At 42.4% G+C, this 21,834-nt stretch overlaps 2 protein-coding genes and 1 long non-coding RNA gene across 11 annotated transcripts in view; 1 reads left to right on the top strand and 2 right to left on the bottom strand.

Moving 5' to 3' along the window:
- Ints14 (integrator complex subunit 14) overlaps window positions 1-1,159 on the bottom strand; it is a 35,218-nt gene extending 34,059 nt beyond the window's left edge. Inside the window, exons 1-2 of one of the 7 annotated variants that reach the window (XM_040276361.2) lie at window positions 1,021-1,143; window positions 75-178 (exon numbers count right to left, since the gene is read on the bottom strand). In XM_040276361.2, coding sequence (XP_040132295.1) covers window positions 75-77 — 3 coding nt within the window. In that variant the 5' untranslated portion in view covers window positions 78-178; window positions 1,021-1,143. The other 6 variants (XM_040276364.2, XM_078049451.1, XM_040276358.2 and 3 more) reach the window with 6 other exon arrangements.
- A 1,326-nt stretch (window positions 1,160-2,485) lies between these two features.
- On the bottom strand, window positions 2,486-12,224 carry LOC110598344 (uncharacterized). Its single transcript, XR_002484153.3, has 3 exons — window positions 11,743-12,224; window positions 7,628-7,737; window positions 2,486-2,817 (listed from the first exon to the last, which is right to left on the bottom strand). It is a non-coding gene; the product is annotated as an uncharacterized LOC110598344 (long non-coding RNA).
- Window positions 8,435-21,834, top strand: part of Slc24a1 (solute carrier family 24 member 1) — a 43,142-nt gene continuing 29,742 nt past the window's right edge. Inside the window, exons 1-2 of one of the 3 annotated variants that reach the window (XM_078049449.1) lie at window positions 8,435-8,624; window positions 10,225-12,240. In XM_078049449.1, the coding sequence (XP_077905575.1) occupies window positions 10,354-12,240 (1,887 nt within the window). In that variant the 5' untranslated portion in view covers window positions 8,435-8,624; window positions 10,225-10,353. The remainder of the gene's footprint in view (window positions 8,625-10,224; window positions 12,241-21,834) is intronic. The other 2 variants (XM_021727685.3, XM_021727682.3) reach the window with 2 other exon arrangements.

Here is a 21,834-nt window from a genome sequence, read left to right as displayed (position 1 = left end):
CCCCAAGTATCCTCATCTCTAAGGAGAATGGGCAACAATTTACGTAGATCAGGTATGAAAATGCACTTCCAGACCATGAAATGAGTGACCACAGCTGTTAATCTTGCCTGTGAAGCTGGTTCTTTCTTCTGATTTGTTTGTGTCCACTCCCAAACGCAACTCCTCAACAGCGGCAAAGCTGTGGGAAACCCACAACTTAGTCTGGTTGTAAGCACAACGGTAAGAGAGGGAAGTGAGTGCTCCTGAAGGATGGTTCATTCAAGCCGACTGGGCCTCACTAAAAATAAAATAAAAATCTCTGCCCACCTGTCTAGCGATTTTGTAATAACAGGAACCCTCACTCGGGATGACTGTGACCCTCCGATTACCCGCTACCTCGGCCTAACCTCTGCCATATGTACTGTTTACACACAGCGCTTCTGACATCAAGGATTGTCCTTTCTCCAAAAGCCATGAGAATACGTCTTAGTCACCCGACTCCACTTTGCTCCATGTTTAGGACTCTCCCCTGAAGGTGATCATTTGATCATTTTTTAAAAAAAGTTGGTTCTCAGAAATGTGGCTCTCAAAGCGTGATTCTATTTGAATTTCTGAGTCCCCACTACTCTTGGGCTTTCCTTTCGGTCCACCCTAATAAGTCGCTCGGAGTTCTCGGGTACAACTTCATCTCGAAACGCCCAGCACGGAACACAGACTTCCGACCTTTGGACCGCAATCGGAGGATGCATTTTACCTTTAAAATCAGTCAAAACCATGTGAGGTCTGGACGTGTCTCAAGGGAGGAGGGGTCAGAGGGCGAAATCGTGAGGTTCACGCGGAGTTGGACACACCGGGATACAGGGCGAGGGGAGGCCGGGAGCAGGGCCCCGGAACTAGCGCCTCAGAGAAGGTGCGGGCCGGCTCCCGGGGCGGCAAGAAGGCCGGGCGCTGGCCCTGCGTTCTTCTTCACCCCTCGCCCTTCACCCGTCTCCCCAGTAAGCAGCGAAAGAGAACCCGCGGCCCACAGCCTCCCCCACTCACCCCTAGCCCATCGCCAGCCACGGTCCTTCCACTTAAACTTTCCGCCCGCGCGCCACAGCCGGAACTATAGGGCCGCGCGACCAAAGGGAACCTGGCGTCCGCACTGCGTGCGGCTTGGGCGGATCCTCAAGAACTGGCGCGGCAGGGTAATAGCTCGCCAGGGACGCTAGGGGGCGCGTCCTTCTCGACGCCACTCTCCTTACAAGCCCCCACCTTCGCTGAGCGCTGGCTGGGTCTGTCCGCCTGGCCCCCTCTCTTCCTCACCCTATTCTCCAGCGCTCCCCGCCCATATTTAATCTGGCCCCTTTCCTCACTCACCCGTAGGCATCACCTGGCCAGTGACCCCTTCACATTTCTGTCCTGTTACCTGCTAGTTGCCTCTTCATACTCCTCCCGCACATCCTCTGAACTAGGTGACAGAAACTTTTAAAAATATAATTCCTGGCTGAGGAATGCTCCTACTTAGCACTCTATATTTTTCTTAATTTACCTGAGCCTAATTTACATCAAATCTTGATGTCTTGGTCTCAGCCCAAATATTCACATTATCTCCCTTCCAGCTTCCAGTCTTGGAGGGAAGGAAAGGGATGGTTCAGTCAGTTCCCCTTACCCCGGGGCGCAGTGGTGCACGCCTGTAATCTCAGTGACTCGGGAGACTGAGGCGGAAGGATTGCAAGTTCGAGGCCAGCCTCTGCAACTTCACAAAAACCTGTCTCAAAAGAAAAAAATAAAAAAGATTGCCCCCCCCTCCATTCTCCACTGTAGCCTGTGCCATCACATCAGGAGGCAAGAGGTGACATATTAACCATGTAGGGAGCCAGGGAATGCCAGCTAGAGGTAGTCTTGAATGCATGTCAGCAGGCCATGTTGTATTACTTAGGTTACAAGTGGAAACAGACAGTCCTCTAGAAGGTCTAGGACATTTTCCTCTTTATCTTTTAGCTAGGATGGGGTGAAATGGGACGCGGAACAAGGAAGGAAATGCTTTGAACTGAACAACCAAGTCTGTTTGACTTTTCACAACTTGTTCTGTGGGAGAGTGTGGGTCCAATAGCATTTAGTTCTCTCCTGTCTCCTATTTATAACAGAAGTGGCAGATAAGGCAGTTTATCTCTGGGAAGACTGGGAATACCTTCACCAACCTCAAGGCCCTGGGCCTGCAGACTGCCCTATTTGCTTCAAAGCTTTTTTCCTCAACCTGACTGGTCTCATGCTCTCAAGATCTTGTTATGCTTGAGCAGGCAGTGGGTTCTAGGTAAGTAAGGCTGCAGCCGGATTACTTAATCATAATTTTTAATCTTCTCCAATTCAGAGGGATATGTGGTGACAACTCAGCCATTGTTCCTGTAGTTCCAGCTCACATCCATGGTCTGATTCATTTCCTTACCCAGTTCTAAAGCTTAAGTTTATTTAGTTTGCTGATGGGTGAAACTGGTTCTTCTGAATAACAGGCTTTCAGAAAATATGGAAGGCAAAAGATCAATTTATTGATGTTGATGATAAAAGATATAACTGTCAAGAGGACCATGTCACTCCTGGCAACCATTAAGTGTCTTGATTTTTTTTCCCCCTTCTTCTTAGAGCGCCATTAAAAATCAAAGGTTGTTCAGAGAATATAAAATCAGAGAACACTGGCACGAAAGGTAATGAATTTCTTTTCCCTACTCAAGAGACCCTCAGTGTTTGCATGTTTCCACAGATACATTAAAGGAAATCAATGAACAGCTTCCTTTGCATAATCTCCCAGTTCCTTTATTTTTTTCTGTCTTGACGCAGTGGACTGCTCTTGCAAAGGCTCTGAAAGACAGAATGGTTTGGTCATAGTCTGGCAAAATAAAGATTAGTGTCAGAAACACCAAGCCACTTGCAGGGTCTAGGTACTGGGGCTCACAAGGAGGTCCAGATAGCCGCTTCTCCTAAGGCACAGGTTGAAAATGCACATTCTGAGGCCCTGCTGACTGAATTGGAGTTTCATGGTTTGATGTCGGAAAATCTTAGTTGCTATGTTCCCCAAATGATTTTTCATCTACAGAGGTGAAGGGTAAGTAGTAAGTGGGGAAAAGAGAAAGGAGCAGCAGTGGGACCGCTTCTCTCTCCTATTCTTCTCTCCCCTCTCACAGTCCCTGTGCTGTCCTTTGTCTTTCATCTTCCGTCTTACCCTCTCTAGTCTGGACTCTGTCCTCTCCTAAATCATAGTCCAGGCTCTAGGCCAGCCTTTCCTTGCTGTCAGTCCCTCCTCCCTGTCCTACTGTTTTCACTGAAGTAGAAGTTCAAATAAATCATAAATATGACCCTTCTCTTGTCTAAATTTTTTTTATTATAGAAAATTTCAAACACATAAAAGATGAGGAAATAGTATAATAAATCCTCACGTACCCTTAGCCGGATTCTCTCAGTTCAATCTTCAATCTTGTTTTATTTATACATCTGTCTACTTTTCTCCAACATATTATTTTGAAGCAGATCCCAGATAACATAACATTTTGTCCTAAAATATTTCAGTATGTATCTCTAAGAGAAGAACTTTTTTTTTATTTTTTATTTTGGGGGGTACCAGGGATTGAACTCAGGTACATTTGGCCACTAAGCCACATTCCCAGCCCTATTTTGTATTTTTATTTAGAGATAAGGTCTCACTGAGTTGCGCCTTGCTTTTGCTGAGGCTGGCTTTGAACTCACAATCCTCTTGTCTCAGTGTCTGAGCCGCTGGGTTTATAGGCGTGCACCACCATGCCCAGCTCTAAGAGAAGAACTTTTTAAAAAGCATAATTATAATATCATTATCAGTTTTAAAATAGTTAACAGAAGACCCCTAGTATCATCAAGATTTTAGTCAGCTTTCAAATATCTAGTTGTCTCATAAACATCGTTATTTTTACTATTTTACATTCTGGTTATTTGAATCAGGATCCAAGTAAGATCCAAACATTGATATCTGTTAATGTATCTCCAAACTCTTTTAATCTATAGGTTTTCCCTTCCATGTCACTTTTCCCTTGCATTGTGTTTGATGAAGACACTGTGGCCCTTTTCTTTTAATTGCTCTCAATCCTCTTTAGGTCTTTTCCAGAGCATTTGAGAAAATGACAAAGCTTCTCTCTATTCTAAAATAATGGAAAGACTCACTGAACGAGAAAAGCTTTTATATGTTTCCAATTCTGATTAGCTTTGCCTTTGCTCAAGTAAACAGGAATGAGCTTTATCTGCCACTGGTTCCCCAGCACATATGATGCCAGATATGCAATTGTGGAAAGAGCGTAGACAGAAAAGAAGAAGGGTTATTGGAAAAGAGCCAAAAGAGAAAGCAGAGAAAATTTGGTAGATGCTACATTTCTCTAAGAAAGTAGAACTGAACTTCAGAACTTCAGAACACCCGTTCCTTTGAAAAATATTAGGAAGTCTAAATTTATAAAGGCCCCTCATGATCTGGGTCCTTTGCCCATGCTTACCATTCACTTTCTTAAAATCTTAGTAGCATCTTTAAATTAAAAAAAAAACAGATAAAGCAAAAAATTTTTTTAAAAAACTATATTTTTTATTAGAAAAGTAATTTGTATCTATGGGGAAAAAATTAAAGTTTCAAAATAAATAAATTAAAAAATAAGCATTTCCTTTCCTAGAAGTAACCATATGTATATTTCTCTGCCTCTAGTTTCTGCTGGCTTGAAGAGATGAAGCACCAAGGAGTTGCTTATTTGTGGGTTTTTTATTGTTGTTGTTGTTGTTCATTCTATATCTATTGGTGACAGAATTACATTCATTCTTCACAATTTTTGCAAAATTATCTCTATGCACATATGTGTATATTAACTATACAACATAATATATGTTTAATAAGTGCAATGATGTTATATATTATGTTCTGTACTGTGCTTTTATTACTATTGGGCATAAGCTTCTTTCCTTTTTTTGGCAGGACTGGGGATTGAACCTAGGGGTGCTCCACCACTGGGCCACGTCCCCAACCCTTTTTATTTGTTATTTTGAGACAGGTCTCACTAAAATGCTCAGACTGGCCTCAAACTTGCAATCCTCCTTCCTCAGCTTCTCAAGTAGCTGGGATTACAGGTATGCACCACCATACCTGCCCAGCTTCATTTCTTTTAACTGCTGTGTATAATTGATTGTTGGAAAGATGTGCCATCATTTACGAACCAGTTTTCTATTGACATTTAGACAGATTTCAGTTTTTTCTATCACAAGCAGTTCTGAAATAGGCCTTGTAGGCCATTATGGGGTTTTTATTTTACCAGAGGTGGAAAGCCACTAGAAAGTTTGGAGTGCAGGAGGGGCGTAATTAGAGTTTAATAAGGTCACTTAGGTTGCCATATTCAATTTATACTCCCTAACCACTATCTTCATCAGCACTACTGTTATTTAGTCTTTGTTATTTAGTTATTTAGTCTTTGTCAACTTACAGGATACTAAAACTTATCTGTGACTTAGTCAGCATTCCTTTATAAAATCAGATTTGTCATGGTAAGTTTCACATAATGGGCTGTTTCTCACTTACTTGGAAGGAGGTTATGAATCATACTGGTACTGCTTGGATTCATGTTCAGCCACACTGAAATCCTCTAATCTACCTGTCTGATATTTTGTCAGATGGGTACCTGACCATGAGTACAAAACCCTGCCTTGAACTACCCTCAACCTGAAAAGTCACCATTTGCATCTCCCTGCCTCAGGTCTGGTTCCAGTTACTGACTTGGAAAGATGAAACAATGTGGGCCCTTTGGGGGCTTATTTTTTTCATTTCTGTCAGTGACAACTAGACAGTCAGTTTTACTCCTATAAACAATACAATATAAAAATACAGTCAAAAGGTTTGAGGCTATGGCATTGTACAGTGTCTGGCAGATTAGGGTGCTTTTCCACAGGTTCTCTTGCTGTAACTCTGATGGCAGTCCTAGGAGGATTCTTGCTTTCCTGGTTTTATATATGAGGAACCCGAGGATGAGAGGCTTTGGGAGACTTGCTCCTGTGCTTATTCGTTTACTAGAGGTTGCAGAGGAGGTACCTGTGGGTTAAATTCAGCCTGCAGACCATTTTGTTTGTCCCTTATTATGTTTAAATAGCTTGACATTGGAATCCTTCTTGGTGGACCACCCATACAGCCCCAGTACTCTCATCCGATTCTGAGTAGAGCAGACTTTTATCCACCCAGGCCCTGAAGGCATTTAAATTTGCAATCTCTGCCAAATCTTCTCCACTTTTTACTGTGCAGCTGTAGAGTTGATAATCAACTCCAGAAGCAGGCCCAGAATAAACCAGCCTCACCCAGAAGCCCTCCTCATCAGTTGAAAAGTCTCATTCCCTCTTCATTCTCTTCTAGCAGAAGGTAGGAAAGGCCTCAAGATTTGGAAGGCTTGCTGTCCTGCCAAGCCTCTAAGCTCTGCCTTCCTCAGCCCTTGATCCTATTGTGAGGATTAGAGCTGTTATGCTTCACCTGCCCTGCCATCCAGTTACAGGGGAGAGTGAAAATATGCCTATTTTGTAGAAAAAAATCAGATCAACTTCCCAAACACTGCAGTGTTTCTGGCCTTTTTAGGCCATTTGCTTGCTGAGAGGCCATAAGTCTTTGAGTAGGCCTTCCTCACTCTACCCAGGCTCGGCCTGGTTGCCCCATCTCAGCATCTTCCTTATTGGAATACACTTTTCAGTCTGAAAACAAATATACTTATTTATTGAATATCCTTATCAAGTGCCAGTCATTATTCTGGGCTCTGGATTCAGGAATAAATAAGCCGCACAAGGTCCTGTCTTCTCTGAGCTCACTTGCTAGTGAGAGAAACACGCATTGATCAGATTATCAAGCTAATAAATACTCAGTAGAGTGTTGAAGCAATGGAAGATATGGAGAACTGCCACCCTAACACTCCTCTATAATCTTTAGCAGTAAGTGGGGACTGTGATGTCTAAAAGTAGATAATAACAATAACAATAGTAACAGTACCAGCCACATTAATATATTTTACATAGTAATTAATCCTCACAACAATCCTATCAGGCAGGTAATGTCATTACCATTCTCATTGTACAGGATGAGAGATCTACTTATACTCATGAGAAGTTAAGTAATTTATCTAAACTCATATGGCTGGTGCATATAATGTTCTTCCTACTCTTGGTTGAATAGCAAACTTTTCTATAGCCTGTTGAATTTCAAAATGTTCCACCATCTCATGAGAATAAAACAGATGGAACTAGGTTCACCTCCACCAAGTAAGATTTAGGTTAGACACAGGAAGAAGTCACTGACAACATTTATGAGCATAAGAGAAAGAAATCTCTTTTCTGGAAATTTGCTTCTCTCCTGAATTTTCTGTGTTACATAAGTAACATAAAAATAGAGCAATTTTAAAAAAGCATTCATAATTCTACATCATGAATTGTATTCCTTCCCTGTATTTCAGGGGCAGATTGAGAGTGTTAGTCAGTTGGTCTGAGAAGGGAAGGAACTAGATCTGGTTCTGCCCACAGTAACACAAAGGCAAGGGTGTGTAACTAGCAGAGTCCTGTCTCCAGGCTCCGGCATCCAGAGTGAGCCCAGGACACGGAGGTGAAGCACTACTGTGGGCTTCAGCAGAGGGAGTGAGTAGGTTACCTTCTTATATTCCAGGCCACTCAGGGTAGCATGAGGCAGAGGTGAAGCTGAGAAGAACTGCCTGCTGTTTCACATTAAAGTAACCTAAAGCAGCATGCCATCTGTGTACCCTGGAGGAAACAGAGAAGGGAGGAGGGGAAAGCTGGTAAATATTAAGCAAAGTCAGCAGTATGATTGCAGTGGTTCCCCCCCCACACACACACACAGCTGCCTTATACCATTCCCACTCCAAGTCATGGGCTGCAGGTGCAAGAGGCTCAGGGAGTCAAATCTTTGGATACCTTGAGGTGATGTCCTTCCCAACCTGCTCCCCCAAGAGTTTTTTTCAGGCCTAATTAAATGTATTTCATGTGTGAAATGCTTTAAAATTTGCAGAGTACTTTCTTTACTATCCCTCAACTTTAATTTTGATTCTCATGCCCACCCTACAGATAGGAAAAGTTATTATTATTATCCCATGCTTACATTCTGATTATATCAGTAGCAAGTGGAGCCTAGTGCTAACGGGTCTTCTGATTTCTTAAGCCCCATGCACTTTCTCTTAGTTTCTTCGGAGCACCTCCTGCATCTTCCTAAATCATTTCACTGCTGAGGCCTGGAAACCCTGGATGACCTCTCATTCCCATAGCTTAGAAACAAGTTTGAGAAGTTCCCCCAGTTACTCTGGGCGGCCCACAGAAAGAAGTCCACCTGTGTTCCTGCTTTCCAGCCTTTCCAGGCCACCCGCTCAGGCTTGGTCAGAGTCACTGGGACCCAGAACTTGTAAAATGCCCTCATAAGCTTCTTAGAGGAGGCAGGTATTAGCATGATTGGATATTCTTCCTCTGACATGCCCTTCACACTCAACCGACCCTGCCTTCAATTAGGATTCCATAGAGGAGCTGGAGGCAGGAGAATGGGGTGTTTCCTGCTGTCTAGCTGCAGACCCATTCTTTGAGACCCTGGATTCTAACAAGTTTCCAGAACTAAGAAGACATCCAGATGTCAAGGTTTAAAGGTAGGTGGGATCAGTGAGAGTGCCAGCTCAGCTCTGTTACACAGGCACATTGCGAAAAGAGGGACCCTCAGAAGTTTCTCTGGGAGACAGTGGGCTCGCTACAAGTACTGAGTTCAAGCAAGGGACAGGGTGGCTGGAGAGAGATAATGGGATGAAACTTATAGCAATCAAGGACAAATAAGAAAGTTCACTTATTCCTACTTCTTTTGCTTTTTAAGACAGTTGCATTTGTACCTCTAATTAGCAGGGTGTACTAGAAAGATTGGGGATTTAAGAGTCTCATCTGCCTGGCTACCTGCAGGCTGTGTGATATTCAACAAATCACATCTCCTCTCTGGACTTCAATGTCTTCATGTCTCACATGGAGAATTATATTAAACAGATTCTATGGGTCTGTCTGATCTAACTGACAGCTCGCTCCTAATACCTTATTACCACATGGAAAACCAGTCATTTATAGTTAGTTTTGTAGCAACTATGGGCATTGATTAAAAATTTAATAACTTTTACTTTGACTGGGCCTCAATGCCCTTTATAAAATGAGTATTCTTTGAAATCTTTTGTGTTCTTCCTTCCTGCATTCTTGTTTAAAACTAACCTTATGTAGCATTTGATTCTATCCAATGCTTTTCACAGACCTTATGTGTAATCAGTCTTTCAGAATTCTTGTGACATAAATACCATTGCCATTCACATACCATCATTATTACATTTAAATTTAAATGTAAAATAATTGTGTTATATAAAATATTATATTATATAAAAATATAATACTATGTGCATGACAAAAAGTTCAAACTAATAGGGTTCAGAATGAAAAGTAAGTTTTCCTCTGATCCTCAGTTTTCCTTCCCCAAATGTCCTTCCAGAGGTTAATATAGGTTAGTATACCCATTCAAAGATGAGGCACTGTTCCGCCTGTTCAGGATGACACAGCTAGTAAGCAGCAGAGCTGAGAATCCAGCCTTTGCTCCAATTTCCATGTTCCTTCCTCTACAACACTTTGCTTGGGAAGCTCCATGACATTAACTTTTAAGCTTTGTCCTCTCTGGAACATACAGTGGAATCATTTTAAGAGAGTCCAACAAAGCAAAACAAAACAAAACACATAAAGTGTTAATATCCCTAACAGTGTCCTCTACTGCTGACCATTCCTGTCAACAGTTTAAAATCATGTCTCCTCACTGCCTTCCTGCCTTTTATAAGGTGAAATCTGTTGGCCCGGACACCTTCTGTGTGACTGAGCTCCCGGCAACTTGAGTTTGAACCTGAGGAGTGCTGGCAGATTTTTTTGTAGGAGCACAGGGAGGAGCCAGGGAAGATTGAGGGAGGAGCATGCACCCACCTGAGGGGCCTCAGCTGCCAGCATGCCTACACAGCAAGAGGACCCCTTCTACTCTTTCTCCTAAAAGCAGGCATTGTCTCCTGGAGTAAGGGGCATAGCTAGTTTACTCCAATAGAAATAAATGCCCCCAACCACAAAGTCCCCTGTATAATACTTCTGTGTCCCTGGGGTTCCCGTCACCACTCTTTTCCAGTTGAGGGAGTTTTGGATCCCAGATCTGCTGTTAGGAGCAAATAACTTCTTTTCCCTCCTCAGGTTTGTGGATACCCCAAGACTGGACTTCATGGAGAAATCTTCCCTGATTACCAACCTGAACCTTGGAGCAGCTGCAGTCTCTCCATGGACAGAATGAGAGGCTTTCTGTAACAGACATAACTGGCCATCATGGGGAAACTGATCAAGATGGGGGTGCAGGAGAAGCGGTTACTCTGGCCAAGGCAGCTTCATTGGAGTCGCCTCCTGTTCCTATTGGGAATGTTGATCATCGGTTCTACCTACCAATACCTGAGGAGACCTTGGGGCCTCCCCTCACTGTGGGCAGAAGTCTCTTCCCAACAGCCTATAAAACTGGCCAGCCGTAACCTCCCCAATGATGTGATGACGATAGTGAGCACTGACCCTCCCAAAGCTAGCTCTGAAATGGAGGCTGAGATGGTGGCACCCCAAGCCACCTTGGACAGGAATCAAGTAACACTTAGAATGACAATGGAGAACACGCCCAGAACACCCAGAAGAATTGCCAAGATCACTCCACCAACACCAAAGAATAATCACAGCCCAATAGCAGCAAGTACAGAAAGAATGAAGGAAAATACCCCAACCACACCAAGTAGAGTACTGAATCACTACAGCCCAATTTCAAGCAGACAAACAGTAAAACATTATAGCCCATCATCCAGGGGAGAAATGAAGAGCTACAACCGAATTCAAGCCAGAGGTAAGGTGAAGAAGACCCCAACCCCTCCTGGGGAAACTATAGACACTAATGCACCATCCACATTCATGACAAGGGAAACACGTCATGCGATCACCCCCAGGACAAGAGTGAAAGACAATGAAACCATGGCAACCTATGAAATATTGGAGACCAGCTCTCCCAAGAGGATACTGGAAGAAACCTCCTCAGCTACCCTTAAGAGAATAATTAAAAACACCCCACCTTTCCCGACCGAGATAGAAACAAACATCTTGACATCTCCAAGGAGAATAGCAGAAAAGAACACCATGACTAACTCCAAAAGAGTGGGAAATAACAGCTCATCCAATCCCTGGAGGTTAGTGGGGAAGAACAACCAGACAACTCTTCAGGGAGCAGACCTGGAGCACACTTCAGCTGTGTCTGAGAGGCAAGTGACAAGAAGTACCGCGATGGGTGGCAGCCCAGCAAAAAACGAAGCATCTATTGCTATCCGGAGTGTTAGGAATCCCTTGCCCAGAACCAGTGCATCCTCCATCAGGACAGCCTCAGCCACCATCCAGGAGCTGGCAAAGAAACCTTCCACAGCACCCAGGACCTCTGTAACCCCCCAAGTCAGGGCAAATCCCACTGTCCAGATCCGTCACTGTGTGGTTGTAGAACCAGCCCCAGCCACGCCCACCAGCCCATCTCCAAGCCTGACAACCTCCCTCTTCCCAGAGGTGCCCGGTCCCAGCCCCACAGCAATGCTTCCCAGTTGGCCAGACCATCCCCAGGGAGAGTACCCCCGGGACCTGTTCAGCGTGGAGGAACGGCAGCAGGGCTGGGTGATCCTGCATATCTTTGGCATGTTGTACCTGTTTGTGGCCTTGGCCATCGTGTGTGATGAGTTTTTTGTCCCAGCCCTGAGTATCATCACAGAGAAGCTGCAGATCTCTGAGGATGTGGCAGGTGCTACTTTCATGGCTGCTGGAGGCTCTGCCCCTGAGCTCTTCACCTCCCTCATTGGCGTCTTCATATCCCACAGCAATGTGGGTATTGGTACCATTGTGGGCTCTGCTGTGTTCAACATCCTCTTTGTCATTGGCACCTGCTCCCTCTTCTCCCGGGAGGTCCTCCACCTCACCTGGTGGCCATTGTTCCGGGATATCTCCTTTTACATCCTCGACTTGTCACTGCTCATCCTCTTCTTCCTGGACAGCCTCATCGCCTGGTGGGAGAGTCTGCTGCTGCTGCTAGCCTATGCCCTCTACGTGTTCACTATGAAGTGGAACAAACACATAGAGGTCTTTGTGAAAGAGCAGCTCAGAAAAAGACCAGTGGCCAAGGTCATGACTCTAGGGAATTGCAGCAAGGTAAGGAAGTCTGGTTGGGCATCTCTTACTGATTTGGAGGGGAAGGGGAGGGGGAAGCCAGAGACTGAAGAGTGGAAGGAGCTGGGTCGGACCTGAAGTCATGGGCGATTCTGGTTCCCTTGTTGTTTATTCAACATTTACAGAGTAATTATGATGCATCAGGCAATATGCTGGGGCCTTTGCAAATATGACCTTGACTCAATTCCTAATCATTCTATAAAGTTTTTATTATTATGAACCTCGTTAGCAGGAGATGAAATTGAGGCCTAAAGAAGTTAAATTGTTTGTTCAAGATCACACAGTAAACAAGCATTTGAATCTGACTAGGTCTTTGGAAATGACATTTGAGTTGGGCTTTGGAGAATGTTCAAGGAGATACCAGCAAGGAACATGCTAATCTCTTCCATGTGCCTGGTGTTCAGGGTTTATGTAGCACCCTCACTTTCACTAAATCCTGTTAATTAACATTCTAGACTGTGGGGGTTGGGTGGAAGGATTGGAGAGGGGAGGGGTTCTTGTTTGTTTTGTTTTGTTCAATCTGGAAGAGAATGGAGCCCCACTCATCCATTGACAAGCCAACTCTGGGGGTAGAGCTTTGTCTGTGTGTCTCATGAAGACCAGACAACCAGTAACACCAATCCTGGATCTTCCTGGCCCAGAAGTTCCTTTCAAAGAACTTCTTTGTTCCTTTGAGGGTTTTTTCCTGCTAAATTCATTGAATGATTCAATAATCTGGATGATTAGATTAAATTGGAGAAGGGACCTCTGAAAACTTATCCCAAAGCTTTTTGTTCTTTGACATATTAAAGTAAGAGTACCCCAGATAACAGAGACCCCACTTCTTTCCTGCTCCTTGCGTGCAAATAATACAAGGATTTAGCTACTTAATTCAGAACAGTTTCAATGAGTAGACAGGATGGAGACCAAACTCAGAAACAAGTCTGGGAGGTACCCTAGGCAAGGGAGATTAAAATTTAGAATTTTTGAAAAAACGTGTTCTGGTGAGAGACTGAACCGAGAGCCAGAACACCTGGCTCTAATTTGATCTTACCTCTAGTTAACTATGTGACCTTGGACAGGTCTCATTCCCTCTCTAAGGGAAATGATAAAGTCCAACTGATCACTAAAAGTTTCTGTTCACCTCTAATATTCCACTATAATTTCTGTGTTCAAGTGGGTTAAGTTCTGGCAGGACTCAGCACAAGCATTGTCTGATCTGATCAGCTGAGTTCCTTTTGCCTTATTTGTGGATGGTCTAGAAAGAAGAAATGTCAGAATTGGAATCAGAATTCAGCCTCCTAACACTCCACTCAGCACTATTTTTGAAGAGATGAGTGCTCCAGGAAGCCATAGATTAAAAAAAAAAAAAAAGCCTGTTAGGTCATTTAAAATGAAGAAGCAGGAGCCTCCCTCCTAATGAAGTTCCCAGGGCAGGCCTTGCTGAGGACGGGTCATGAAGCCATGGTCTCTCCTCTCAGAGAAGCCTTGGTGTATATCACACAGCAGTGCTCCAAATACCTCTGGCTTGCCTCTTGGGACTTTGAGGTAATTCTGCTTTTATTTAAAGTCTATGAATTCTGAATCTTCTATTTCATCAGAGCTAGACCATCAAAGCAAAGCTTGCTAAGCAAATGAAACATAATCATGACTCCAAAAGAGAATTTATAACCTACTAGAGAGAGTTCAAGAGCTTTAGCAGCAGCTCTCTGTCAACCAGTAAGCAGCATACTAATTTTGTTCCTATCTATTTGTTGAAACAGATCCAGTGTGATTTTTAATTGACAGCACTGTCTTTTTTAAAAAGCAAGTTGAATTACAGACTATACTTGAAAATAAACCACTCTGTATTTAAAATTAAAAATCCATAAGCAGGAGTTACCATTAAAATTAGTTCAAAATGCCAGGCATAGTGGTGCACACATGTAATCCCAGAGACTGGGAGGTTTAGGCAGGAGGATCACGAGTTCAAAGCCAGCCTCAGCAATTTTTTTTTTTAAGAGAGAGTGAGAGAGAGAGAGGGAGAGAACTTCAATATTTATTTTCTAGTTATCGGTGGACACAACATCCTTGTTTGTACGTGGTGCTGAGGATCGAACCCGGGCCGCACGCATGCCAGGCTAGCGCGCTACCGCTTGAGCCACATCCCCAGCCCCAGCCTCAGCAATTTAATGAGTCATTTAGCAACTTGGCAAGTCCCTGTCTTTATTTATTTATTTATTTTTAAATTTTTTAAATTTTTTAGTTGTAGTTGGACACAATCCCTTTATTTTATTTATTTATTTTTGTGTGGTGCTGAGGATCGAACCCAGGGCCTTGCACATGCTAGGTGAGCGCTCCGCCGCTGAGCCACAACTCCAGCCCCAAGACCCTATCTTTAAATAAAATATTTTAAAAAGTACTGGAGATGTGGCTCAGTGGTTAAGCACCCCTGAGTTAAAAAATAAATAAATAAAGAAAAATTAGTTCAAAATAACTCAAGCTATTTAAAAATGTTTTTAAGCTGGGTATGGTGGTGCATGCCTATAACCTCAGCTTTTCAGGAGGCTGAGGCAGGAGGATCCTGGTCCAGGCAGGAGGAGCCTGATCCAGGCAGTTTAGTGAGATCTCATCTCAAAATTGAAAATAAAAATAAAAATTAAAAGGGTTGGGGATGTAGTTTAGTGGTAGAGCACACCAGGGTTTGATCCCCAGTACTGAAAAAAAAAGTTTTTAAAATACATGTGGATTTAGAGTTTCACCCTGGGGTTTCTTGTAGCTAGAGAGGGAGAGAGAACCACCCTTGCTTGTATCTTTGGCTGTGTTTCACTGGTGAGAGGGAAATAAATTATACTGGACTTCACTGGCAATCTGAGGGCAAGCTATTCTGTTTTGAATTCATGAAGCAACTCTATGAAAAGCCAATGTTTGATCTAGTAAACTGTGAGAATTTTCATTTCAACTTAAGTACCCACCCCTGTAAAGTGTTTTACTTTAACTGTGAAATTTTAAGTATGGAAATGAACATACCTTGTTCATTCTCTCCCACTTATTTACTGGTGCATTCCTCACCCTGACTAAGGGGTCTCTTCTTCAGGCATCACCTGGAGGAAGCCAGGGGCCAAGGAAACGGCACTTCTTCAATCAGACATGGCTCCAATGTTGAGGAGGTCAGAGAAAAGTAGAGAAGGCAGAGTGGTTGAGAGCCAAGCAGCAAGGGTTGGTAAGCAGAGTCATAATCCTAGCAATCTGTGAAGTCTAAGCAAGGGACAGAATGGAGGGCAGCATAAGCCAACTCCTCTTTGGAGAGAAACAGAGGCAGAAAAGATACCTGGCCTCCACTTTCCTCTGCTGTCAGCCTGGGGTGAAGTATAAAGGAGGTGATCACCACATCAAGTTCGTCATTATCCCTAATGGGGAATTAAGCTTTGTATCTTCCAAAGGGTTCCTTACATAGGTCCATAAATATTTGGTTTGGTTTCTTCAGGAACCTAACAGTCCAGGAATTGTAATTAGTGAGAGAAAGGAGTTGAGGAAGGAGTCCATGCTTGTAGAGGACCTATTCTACACATTCAGTAGCTCAACAATGTCTCATTAAACACCACAAGATTAGATTGTTCTACTTATTTTGTGAATGAAGAAACAGAGGCTCAAAGAATATAAATAACCAAGTCAAAGTTACTCAATTAGTTGATAATCTTACCTCTGATCATAAATCAGTGTGTCTGGATTTTAAGCCAGGCCCCACTGCTAACTGTCCCCGATACCCTGGGCAGGTCAACACAACTCAACACACCATTTAGTAAACACCTAAGCGAAAAGCAATGTGAGAAACAAAAAGATTGTATCTTTCAATAGAGGGGACAAACAGAGAGAAAATTAAATGTGATGGAGGGACCCTTGTGCAAAGTGCTTGCTTTTCAAACAGGCTCATCTGTACAATGAGCAGGATGAACTCATGCAGGGGTTAGCAAACTTTTTCTGTAAAGGACTAGACAGTAAATACGTTAGGCTTTGCAGGCCATACAGTCTTTGTTACAACTACATCCCTGCAGTATAGCAGCTACAGACCATAAACAATTGGGAATGGCCCCATGGTGTTTTCTAAGAGCAAGGCACTTGCAGATATTTTCCCACCTGGACAACTTGGAGACATACAATCAGCAGAGTATGATTTATTTTCTTAAAATATTTTTTTTAGTTGAGACAGATACAATACCTTTATTTATTTGTTTACTTATTTTTATGTGGTTTTTGGGGATCGAACCCAGTGCCTTATGCGTGCTAGGCAAGTGCTCTACCACTGAGCCACAACCCCAGCCCAAATGATTTATTTTCTCACTGAATATTCACCCAATAGATACCTGTTGAGTTTCTGAGCTGGAGTACCTTTTACCTTACTTTTTGTTCTGCCCTGAGTATCCAGAATCAGAATAAAGATTTTCTTTTTTCCTACATATGAATATTTCCAGAAATAAACAAATGTTTTAGTATTGATCATAGATATGTAGTATTTTAGAGTTTTTCCTTTGATAATGTCTGAAAAAAATTCAGTGCTAAGAATATTTCAGACATCACTGTTAAATTGACATATATTAGTTGGAGGATGCTTTCTGTGACCCCAATAAGGAAATGGTCATTGTTAGTATATTTATCAACATAGCTCTCTTTAAAGCTTTATTCCTGTTTTGAAGCTCTTGATGTATTTGTTCTTGCCCCAAATGATAAATCTCTGATCTGCCTTGACTGTGCACATGCAGAGTCATAGAAAGTCAGAAGACAGCAAAGTCAGGTGCCAGACTAACTGAAAACCTTACTGGTATTTGAAGGACGATGGGTTCTTCTTTATATGTGGAGTCAGAAGATTAGTTAGGAAGGGCAAGCCATCTGAAGGAAGGTAGTCCCATAGCAAAAAGGGATTCAAGCCAGGGGCTGGGATTATGGCTCAATGGTAGAGTACTTGCCCAGTACACAAAAGGTACTGGGTTCAAACCTCAGCACCACATAAAAATGAAATAAAGATATTGTGTCTACCTATAACTAAAAAATAAATATTTAAAAAAGTTTTAAAAAGGGATTCAAGTCAGGAAATGGGCCTTGTTTGGGTCCTTTTGGAAATCCCATATTCACCTTCTGCCCTCAAGAATACCTCAAAATGTGGAACTCTAGGGAAAGTCTGCCATTCTTGAATGCCCTGAGGGCTATTCTCTTCCTGGCAGTATTTACTTATTTATTTTAAAATAGGTCAACAAGGGCTTGGGTTGTGGCTCAGTGGTAGAGCACTCGCCTAGCACATAAATAAATAAAGATATTGTGTCCAACTAAAAAATAAGTATTAAAAAAAAAGTCAATAATATCCCAAGAAGACAAATCAAGTCAGTGCCTCTGTAATGGTGATTCTCCCATCTTGTGGGGTTCACATCTGTCCCAAGCACTCCTACCAGTAGCAGCACAGCCAGCTCCTGCAGTGGAAATAAGGAGGCTCTGACAGGAAGCAGCCATCAGGGGCCTAAGGGCCTCGGAGAGCCCCGCCCATCTAGTCTCCTGGAATCCCCTGTGCTACCAAGGAGCCCATCTAGCCTGGGCTAAGGGGTTCCCTCCTTCAATTCCTTGAATAGTAGTCAGTTTCCTGACAATTGGAGAAGATGGTAAGGAGAAGAGGGTAAGAGTAGAATTATTTTATTTTTTGAGATGCGGACTTGCTATGTTGGTGGGTCTTTAACTCCTGGGCTCAAGCGATTCTCCCACTTCTGCCTCCCAAGTAGTTGGGACTAGAGGTACCTCTAGTGCCTCTACACCCACAGCAGAATTCTCTCTCTCTCTCTTTTGGTACCAAGGATTGAACCCAAGGATGTTTAGTCACTGAGCCACATCCCCAGCCCTTTTTATATTTCATTTTGAGACAGGGTCTTGCTAAGTTGCTTAGGACCTTGCTAAGTTGCTGAGGGTGACTTTTTTTTTTTTTACATCATCTTTTAAATCTTTTATTTTACAGATAACTATTGCATAAAATTTGAAAATTTGGAATCCAGAAAAATTGGAAATGTGTAAGGAAGAAAATAAAACCATTTATAATTTTATCACCCTAGTAACATGTTAATCTTGCCTTCTAGACTTTAAAAAAAAATTAAAAATATCTTTTTAGTTCTACATGACAGTATAGTTTGACATATTATACATACATGGAGTATAACTTCCCATTCTTGTTGTTGTACAAGTTGTGATGTGGAGTTACACTGGTCATATATTCATATAGGAAAGTTATGTCCGACTCATTCTACTGTGTTTCCTATTCCCATTCCCCCTCCCTTCCCCTCATTAGTCTAATCCCAAAAACTTCTACCCCACTCCCCCTGCATTATTATGTGTTAGCATTTGCATATCAAAGTGAACATTCAGTCTTTGATCTTTTGGGACTGGCTTATTTCACTTATCATGATAGTATCCAGTTCCATCTATTTACTGGCAAATGCCATAATTTTATTCTTCTTTATGGCTGAATGATATATACACACAATATTCCATTGGTATATATACACAATGGATAGAATGAATGGATAGAAAAAAATGTGGTATATATACACAATATTCCACATTTTTTCTATCCCTTCATTTGTTGAAGGGCACCTAGGTTGGCTCCATAGCTTAGCTATTGTGAATTGAACTGCTATGACATTGATGTGGCCGTATCACTATAGTATGCTGATCTTAAGTCCTTTGGTTATATGCTGAAGAGTGGGATAACTGGGTCAAGTGGTGGTTCCATTCCAAGTTTTCTGAGGAATCTCCATACTGCTTTCCAGAGTGATTGCACCAATTTGCAGTCTTACCATCAATGCATGAGAGTGCCTTTTCCCCCACATCCTCACCAACATTTATTGTTACTTGTATTCTTGATAATTGCCATTCTGACTGGTGAGGCTGACTTTTAACATGTGATTCTCCTGCCTTAGCCTCCTTAGCTCCTGATGTTATAGGTGTGTGCCATCTTGCCCAGAAGAATTCTCAATTTTAAGATTATATACTTTCAGTGTTAACCTGATAGTGAATGCTAATAGATGACAAAAGAAATGCCCCCAAAACTAATATGAACAGCAAAACTCAAACATCTGATCATGCCTAGCCCATCAGTTTGCTATTTTCATGGATATTTATATGTCCATCATTGAGAGTTTACATGCATTCATACAACACAGTAATATTTTCTCCCTGTGCATATGGTGATATTTCATATAAAATTAGATATTTGTGGTGTTCTACAAAGAACAGCATGATTTCTCAATGCTCTGCTCCCTGAATTGATTGGAAATAAAACCAACAAATATTTTTTTTAGTGTGGGGGAGTGGGCATAGAGATGATAAATAAGTAAAAGAAGTTAAGAAGATAATTTCAGAGTATGACAGAAATAAACAGTGCATGTGATGGAAAATGACGGTACAATCGCTGTCTTTATAGGGGGAGGCCTTTTGGGGTGTGAGGAGAGGTATAAATAGAGATTTTCAGAATGAGAAGAAAACTGGGCAAGGATTTCTGGAAGAAGAAATAGCATTTGCAAAGGCTCAGAGCTGGAAGGAATTTGGCATGAATGAAGGTTAGTGAGTACAGGGAGAATGGTACAGGATACCTCTGGAGAGGAGGATAGGAGCTGGCAATCATATATCGAGTTTGAATTTTATTTGAAGCTCAATAGGGGAATAATATAATGTCAGTACTGTTTAAAAGGTCCCTCTGTAATTGCCGGGTAGAAATTGAATTGTAGGTATGTGAAAGTGGAAGCAGGGAGTTCAGTTAAATGGCTGTTATGGGGCTGGTGTTGCTCAGTGACAAAGCACTTGTCTAGCATGCATGAGGCACTGGGTTCAATCTCCAGCACTCGCGGGGGAAAGAGCAGCTATTATGAGCATCCAGCAGTATATATTGAGAAAGTAGTCTCTAATTATTTGTGGGAACACATTGCCAGATCCCCAGTGAATGGCTGAACCTGGGAATAATATCAAACTAAATGTATAGCATTTACTTGATAACTTCTCATTGGCAAATTTTTGAATATTCAGCATTAATACTCTTGTACTTTGGGACCATTATTAAATAACAAAACACTGGCACACAAGCACTGTGATATACCAAGATAGTCAGTCTGATAATCAAGAGGGCTACTAAATGACTAACTATATACAATATGGATACACTGAACAAAGTATGATTCATGTCCCAGGCAGGATAGGGACAGGGTGAGATTTCATAACACTATTCAGAGCAGTGTGCACTTTAAAACTTATAAATTGTCTATATCTAGAATTTTCTATTTAATATCTTTAGACCATAATTGAACACAAGTAACTGAAACCGAAGAAAGCAAAACTGAGTAAGTGGGGGGATGATGACTATTATTGCTACCATGCGCCCCACCCCCATGCACACACACATATCTTTAAAAGATGTTTTGAAGACAGAGTTATCTGGACTTGGTGATGAAGTGAATGTGGAGGGTGAGAGAGTGGGAGAAGTCAAGGATGATGCTGAGCTTTTCAGCTCGTGCGGTTGAAACAGATGACTTGAGAAAGGATGGTTTTAGGGAGAAACTCAGGAGCTCCCAGTATGAAATGGTGAGTTTGGGCATCTACCCACTCACCTCCAAGTAAATATTGTCCAGGATGCAGTTAGTTATATGAATAAGTGTGGAGCTCAGGAACAAGGTCTGGGCTGGAAGTAAAAATCTGTGAATCACCAACAAATGTATGGTAATTGAAATCAAGGCTGACCAAACCAAATAAATAAAAAATAAAACAGAAAACAACACACACACACAAATAAGGGTGACCCATCCTTCTCGGAAAGATGAAAGAAATAGCCCAGGACTAAGCCCTCAAGAACCCCAACATTCATTCTTCTTAAATACCTTTGTGTGAGCCTGTGTCAGATCTGGGATCTGTTGATAGAAATCAGTCATATTTCCAGGTCTCAGGGAGCTCAGCCTAATGGTGGAACCGGAAGTGATACAGGTTCTTTGTGGAACTTGATACTTGTCAAGAAAAAGGATATAAAGTCATTGCTACAAAACTAGGTACAAGTCTTGAAAGATGTATGTGTAGGGGCGAGAGAGACCCTGAAGTTTAAGCCTCATCAGCTACACAGTGAATCCTCCTCAGTGTGGAAGACAGAGAAGTAAAACCAATAGTTAGTGTCATGTGTAATGATGTAGGTCAGTGCCAAGGGATTCCATGCTGCAGGAGCAGATAAGAGAGTCAGAGAAGGCTTCCTAGAGGAGATGAAGCTTAGCTGAATCTTGAAGGACAGGCAGCTTACTGACTGAGCTGGGGTCTTGTAGGCTTGTGCAAAGGCCAGAGGAATGAAAGAGCACAGGTGATAGCTGTGCTTTCCAGAATGGTGGCCGCGAGCGACATGCAGCTTAGACACTTGAAACACGGCTAGTCCAATTTGAGAGGTGCTGGAAATATAAAATATACACCAGGTTTCAAAGGCTTATTATGGAAAAAGGGATGTCAATTACCTGAATCTTTTTTGTATTAACTGCATGGTGAAAGAGGTGAATGAGGCTCAGGCGGCGAGACGCCCTCCTGAGGACAGGGGGCTCCGGAATGCAGGGAGTGGGCAGT

This window comes from Ictidomys tridecemlineatus, chromosome 5 (genome assembly GCF_052094955.1).
Source record: "Ictidomys tridecemlineatus isolate mIctTri1 chromosome 5, mIctTri1.hap1, whole genome shotgun sequence".
Classification (NCBI taxonomy): Eukaryota; Metazoa; Chordata; class Mammalia; order Rodentia; family Sciuridae; genus Ictidomys; species Ictidomys tridecemlineatus.
The sequence above is the reverse complement of the archived record's forward strand: the minus strand, read 5'-3'. Positions and strand labels throughout refer to the sequence as shown.